The sequence below is a fragment of the Vitis riparia genome, chromosome 4, assembly GCF_004353265.1.
Source record: "Vitis riparia cultivar Riparia Gloire de Montpellier isolate 1030 chromosome 4, EGFV_Vit.rip_1.0, whole genome shotgun sequence".
NCBI classification, from domain to species: Eukaryota; Viridiplantae; Streptophyta; class Magnoliopsida; order Vitales; family Vitaceae; genus Vitis; species Vitis riparia.
This window is the reverse complement of record NC_048434.1, coordinates 11,783,443-11,789,640: the sequence shown is the minus strand read 5'-3', so window position 1 is coordinate 11,789,640 and position 6,198 is coordinate 11,783,443. Positions and strand designations below refer to the sequence as shown.

Sequence of the window (6,198 nt, the reverse complement as noted above, 5' to 3'; positions counted from 1 at the left end):
TCTTGTCTTGGCTTTGGAGTGGAGGATTGAGTTGTTCACTGCTTCTCCTCCCTACGCTTTGTTGGGACATCATTTGTTTTTTTATCCGGGCAGGGGCATCACAGAGTGGCCTCCTCAGGATTCGAACTTGGGTCCTGTGGGCCTTAAGGCTTAGGACGTTGCGGCAACCAAAAAGACCTTGATCTTGAGTTTGAATCCTAGGGAGGCCACTCTGTGATATCCCTGACTAGCACAGTTCGATGGTACGGTTGGGCACCAGAGCAAAAAAGGCCGACGTTTATGTTGGGACGTCATTTGTTTTTTTATCCGACATTTTCCTCCTTGGGTATGAGAAAGAAGAATGAGGGGTATTTTAGGTATTTTAAAAATTATAAGATGAATATATTAATAAGTTTTAAATTTTCAAAAGGACATGTAAATAAGATAAATGTAAAAAGAATTGCAGTAGATACATATATCACTTCCCTTTTTAGAGGAATGTCCTTTTAATAAATTTTCCTTACCCATTGTCTCGTTGCACCCGGCTACTTCAATCCTATCATCCTACGGCCTAGGAGAGCCTACATCTTTCATTTCCATTTTGCTCATTTTCATACAGACTTCTCTAGAACCATTCCCATCTTTTTAAACTTTTATATGAAGTTTTTCATTTTTTTTCCCCATTCTCCCTCTTCTTGTGTTCATATAGGAGATATTCCATCTAGATATAGACTGCGCGTATTTGTGTTTGTGTGTAGGGTCCATCTTCTCAAAATTATATTAGCAGGAAGTTACAATCCCATATGGCACATCTATACATATGAAGGAAGAAAAGGTTGAAGTTACTCCCCTACTTCTCAATGAATTCTCACTGCATTAAGAAAATTTTCTAGTATACAAATTTGGCCTTTTCTTTTGAAGCTGTGTAATCAGTTTTACAAATTTGATGTCCATTCATGCCTTGGCTAAAGATGTTGTTCTTGATGGCCTCACAAGGGACCTTGCATACGCTAGTGGCAAAGCAACTATCTTCTTAGCTTTGCTCACATAAGCTCTCCTAGTGAAGTTGTTGTAATCGTTAGCTTCAATCTCATCCAGTATTTGCCGATACAACAGAAAAGATGCCCATACCTGCAACATCCAAGACATTCCAACACATACATCAGGAAACATCTGTTGCTAATAATGAACCCAATGAATATTATAGAAATTTTCCTGACACCTTAAAGGGGTTTAAAAAAAGAAGAAAAAAATGATTTGTTTGGATGCCAAGAAAGTGAAAGAAAAGAAAAAGTGACTTCTAAATTGTAATATCATTATAGACCCATATCACCATTTGATGATATCACTAAATCTACATTAAGAAGTTAGGAATGCATCAGAGCAGATCCAACATTACCGCACCATAGGTCCATATTTGAGAAGTTCAGAGGTTGATCTAAACTATTTTCTTGTTAAAAGTTCCTACTCTGAGTCTTATTTTGTTCAAGTGGAAGAACATGGAGGAAGATAGAAGAAATTGGTTGGCACCCTATTAACAAATGCTTTTAACCCCAAATAGTAGTAAAATTCTGAGTCTTATCTTCTTTTTCCTGTGTTATTTAGACAACTCAATAGAGTTTTGGGATATTTATATGTACTACTACATTAGATTGATCAAAGACCCTGACAGCTTACCGGCCATCTACTAGCTGAGCTGAGCTCCGTAATTCCTTTTTCCGCCTCATCGAAGAACATCCTTGCTCTCTTAATTTGATCTTTCATGAAGCTTCTCCATTTATCTGTTACCCTTCCCATAAAAATGTCCTCATCTGAGAGCCCTGCTTGTGCCAGCTCATCCTGTGGTAAATAAATCCTTCCTCTCCTTGCACTGAATCAAAATAATCCCAAAAGAATTATGAAAAGTGAAAAGGAAAACTCAAAAGTCACTAATAATGAGAGAGATTCTTCAATCAAAAGCCGATATGTGGCAGGTACTGATTTTTCACTTACAGTCTATTTAATACTGGTGATCAAAAAGGAGAAAAACAAATAATAAATAAAATTGATAAATAAAAAAGACTCTAACAGGGATTTTTGACTAGTTCTCAAGTTTTCTAATGTTTCATTTGTTTATCCATTTTTCTCTCCTCTAGGGAAGCATATGTGACATAGGCAAGTTATTTTTTTATAGCCTTTTACTCACTCTTCTCCAACATCCCTGAGTATGTTAGTCAGCTGATTTGCGATCCCTAATGCCAAGGCTGCCTTATAGACACTCTCTGTGGTTGCCTGTGATTCAGGTGCAATGCCCATAACTGGAACGCTCATTAACCCAACAGTTCCCGCCACATAATAACAGTACAGATATAGCTCATCGAAATTTCTGTATCTTGACTTTCTAAGGTCCATCCTCATACCTTCAATCATATCTTTGAATGGCTGCAAAACAATAGATCCATGAATTAGATAGCAGTTCATGAAATCAAAGGCCATAATTGTTGACTCAAGGAGATTAACAGTCAAATGACATGACGATAAGCAGTATGTATTGGCCTAAAATAAAGAATAAGAATTTGGTCAAATCTGTACAGAATAAGTAATTTTGAGGCAGAATCACTTTTAAACTTGTTGGGACCTACTAATGGATGCCCTGAACTTAACAAACTCTGTGTATCATTAGTCTTCAGTTGGAATTATTATTATTATTATTTTCATGAAGTTGAAAACTTGATTATGAGAAAGATTTCATGGCGTGATAAATTTCTGTAGTATTAAAAGAAAAAAAAATTCTAACCTGAATGTCAACAGGAAACTTGGCAACTGTATCTGATAAAGCAGCATCAAGCATATCAAAAGGGCGGCCCTGAAAAAGATCTTCCAACCTTGACTCCCACCTATCCAAGGCTGTTGGGGTTATGTGTGATGCATTAGGCCCATCAACAAGCTCATCTGTTCTCCGACACCACACTGTTCATGCAGAGAGAATCATAAGAAACAAAAGAGAATATAAATCCTCTTGTCTTTGTTTCAGTATTGAACTTGTGTATTGTGCATATTTACAAAATTCATTGACTCTATGATCAGGTTGAAAGTAAAAGATAATAAAGAAAGAACATGGAAATTTCTCAATTATTTAAAAAAATAATCAATTCTAGAAGATAAATAAGCCGAAAGATGATACATAATACACCAGAGTTATCTCTTTCATTTTTCATAGAAACTCATAGTTGTATTTTTGGGCATTGAGGCCAAAATCTCATTACCATTCATCAAATTCCCAACTCATGCAAAAACCTGAATTAGGCCTCAATGACTAAAACAAGAATTTCAATGTGGCTTGTAGATAAATCAAATTGAGTGAAACAAGTTGAAATCATTTTCACCAAGGTAATACTTTTGCTGTGTTGGAGAGTAAAATCAAAATGAACTTTCCTTTCAAGGAATCAAATGTACTTTCAAATGCAAAAGAAGTGGTTAATCATCTACTGCTTGACCTATGGGGTCTACCAACATCACTGTGTTTTCTTTAATAAAAATTATCTAATGAAAGACTTACAGAGATTGTAATTAATGCCTATTGGCACTTCTAAAATTTGTACCACTAAAAAAGTGAAAGGCAACCATTATGATTTGCAAAATAGAACCACAGTTTCACTATGCACCCAATTTTGAAAGAAACTGAATAGTTGACTAATATGTAAACAATTTCATGAATTCCAAGCCTTATATGCTCACGGGTTCTCTGACAGTTTATTTGGTGATTAAATATTTACAAAATATTTAATGAAATCCCGCAAACCATCTAATGCATAATACAATTACAATCAGTAGAACTTCCTAATTCCATTTTGTTTATCACATCTCAAGCATGAATATAAAGATCCTACAAGAGAGAACAATTCATTCTACTAACATAAAAAATCCCTCACCATATATTGCCCAGATAGCTCTTCGTCTCTCAGGTGTCATCAGCATTGTTCCTGGAAAAGGTTGAAAGAAAATAAGCAATTTACTCCAACAATTACGTATAAGAGCTTCTAATCCCATTCGCCCCTCAATCCTCTCTTTGGCGACCAAGATAATGAGGGAAAATAGAATAATGAAACTGTCAAAGCTTAAAATATTTTCAACCGTTTGGCGCCTGAGAAAACAATAGGCATCATGTACTGAGCAAAGTATGATAGCAGCCATATCATTGTGTGGAAACTAAAAACCATAGAACATGCTATTCTTTATGCTAGCTGCTCAACTTTCCTCTGGTTTTCTCAGAAACCAAAGAGAGTCAAAGTAAAGAACAGATAAGTGAAGGCTAACCCAAGTAAAATGTCTTGGCATACTCTGCACAAACTTCACCACATCGATCATAGGCTTCACTCAACAAGCTCTGAGTCCCAGGAAGAATAATATCAGGTTTCACATCAAGTTCTCCACTCGATCTCAATTGCTTCTTAACAAGGGCTGCCTGCTTCAGCACCACATCATAAACCTTCTGCTCCGACGACACTGCCATTTCTCCAGTTGGGTTCACTACCATACTTGAAAATATAGGAAAATTGGTTCTACTCTCCATGCCTGATCCACCCAAGTATGAATACCTCAAATCTGCCCCAGATGAGCTAGAATTGCACCTCTGCCTCCTACCTTTCCTGGGTCTGTCATTAAATATCAAATTCTGATCTCTAGGAATGAACCATGGTGAATCTAAAGACCGGTTTCCATCTCGGATTGATTCCAAAAAGCCAAAGGAACTGGAGGCCTCTTTGTTGGGGGGAAGAATCCACAACAGAGCAACAGACATACTGAGATCTCTTGGGATATCCTTCTACTTTCTGGTTGTCCCTTTTTCTTTTTCAAATTCAATACACAAAAAGCATAAGAATCTGTTCTCTTCCTAATGAACCCACCACAAGCTTCCAAGCAAGGATTATAAAGAACCCACAAACAAATCAAAATGGCCTCTTGAATTGGGACCAATCCAAGTACGCTCTTGTATTTCTTGAACAGCAAAGAATCTCCTACCGTGCAGCAATCTGTAACAATCCATGAACCCATGGTAAGACGCCACTGGATACAGTATAATAGCATTAAAACAACACAAAATCATCATAAAAAACAACAACCACTCTACTCACATAAATCACATAATAGGATCTCTAGGAAAATCTCAAATGAAGTTAAGCACAAAACCAATAAAAAGAGGAAAGGTAAGCTCAGCTAATTGCTAATCAGCATGGTTCTGGGAGCAACTGGGTTGATTGAAACAGAACCAAGGGTAGTAGGAGAAAGTGGTAATACACCTAAAAATACGAGAGCGAAAGCAATGAGGGAGAAGCCAAGCTGTTATTGCCCTCAACCATTCAGAAGAAGTTTTGAATAAAATTAAGCAGTCTATAAAGTGAAAGCATCAACATCAAAAAATAAATAAGAAGCCAAGGCCAACAATGGCCCCCCACCACCATTTGACCCACCTAAGTGTCTCCACTTTTCCAGAAGCCTCAAGTGTGGTGTCTTGTCTTGTCTTGGAGTGGAGGATTGAGCTGTTCAGTGCTTCTTCTCCCTACGCTTGAGAATTCCTCTTCAATACCCACTCCTCTTTGTCTTCAAATTTGTCCCCGTGGCTCTGCTCTCTAGCCCTTCTACCTTCAACTGCAGCCACGGAGCCGGGTCTTTCCAAATTTCTCTAAGAAATGGCTAATCCAATTTCAATTTGTAGAAAATGTGTCTAGAAATTTTGTTCAAAAATAAATTTTTTCCCTTCTTCAAATTATTTTCATTTTTATTATTCTTTTCATTCCCAAATCTTTTACATTATTTTGGGTTTTACCAAGATATAAAGGAAATAAAAACATAACTTTTTATATTTGATTTATCATTTAAAAAAAATATGAAAAATTTTAAATTATTTTTATTTTCATAACGAATAAGTAAAATAAATTTCATCTATTTTTTTATTTATATTTTTGTCCTTTCATATGACGCAAAATAAAACATATGGAGTTTTGAAATGCATTTTTTTTAAATATTTTGATTATTTTAAATTGGCAGTAAAGGGTAAATTAAATTTCTTTGATAATTAAGGGCTTTCATTCGTATGAAGAAGAAAGCCGGTGTCCAGATTATCATTAGCTAAATGAAGAAATTTGATAAAATTAATGTTATTTTTGAGACAGGCCGGTGATGGAGGAAGGCAGGAGGCAAAGGAGATCCAGCAGGACCCAATGAGCGAAGGATAAGGTT

At 36.2% G+C, this 6,198-nt stretch overlaps 1 protein-coding gene across 1 annotated transcript; it reads right to left on the bottom strand.

Moving 5' to 3' along the window:
• Window positions 1-726: 726 nt before the first annotated feature.
• LOC117913061 (phytoene synthase 2, chloroplastic) lies at window positions 727-5,670 on the bottom strand. Its single transcript, XM_034827956.1, is given in 9 exon segments — window positions 727-1,110; window positions 1,657-1,849; window positions 2,165-2,400; window positions 2,756-2,826; window positions 2,829-2,860; window positions 2,862-2,928; window positions 3,891-3,941; window positions 4,276-4,991; window positions 5,430-5,670. Coding segments are annotated over 8 exon segments (1,311 nt in total). The 5' UTR covers window positions 4,760-4,991; window positions 5,430-5,670; the 3' UTR covers window positions 727-933.
• Between the last annotated feature and the right edge of the window lie 528 nt (window positions 5,671-6,198).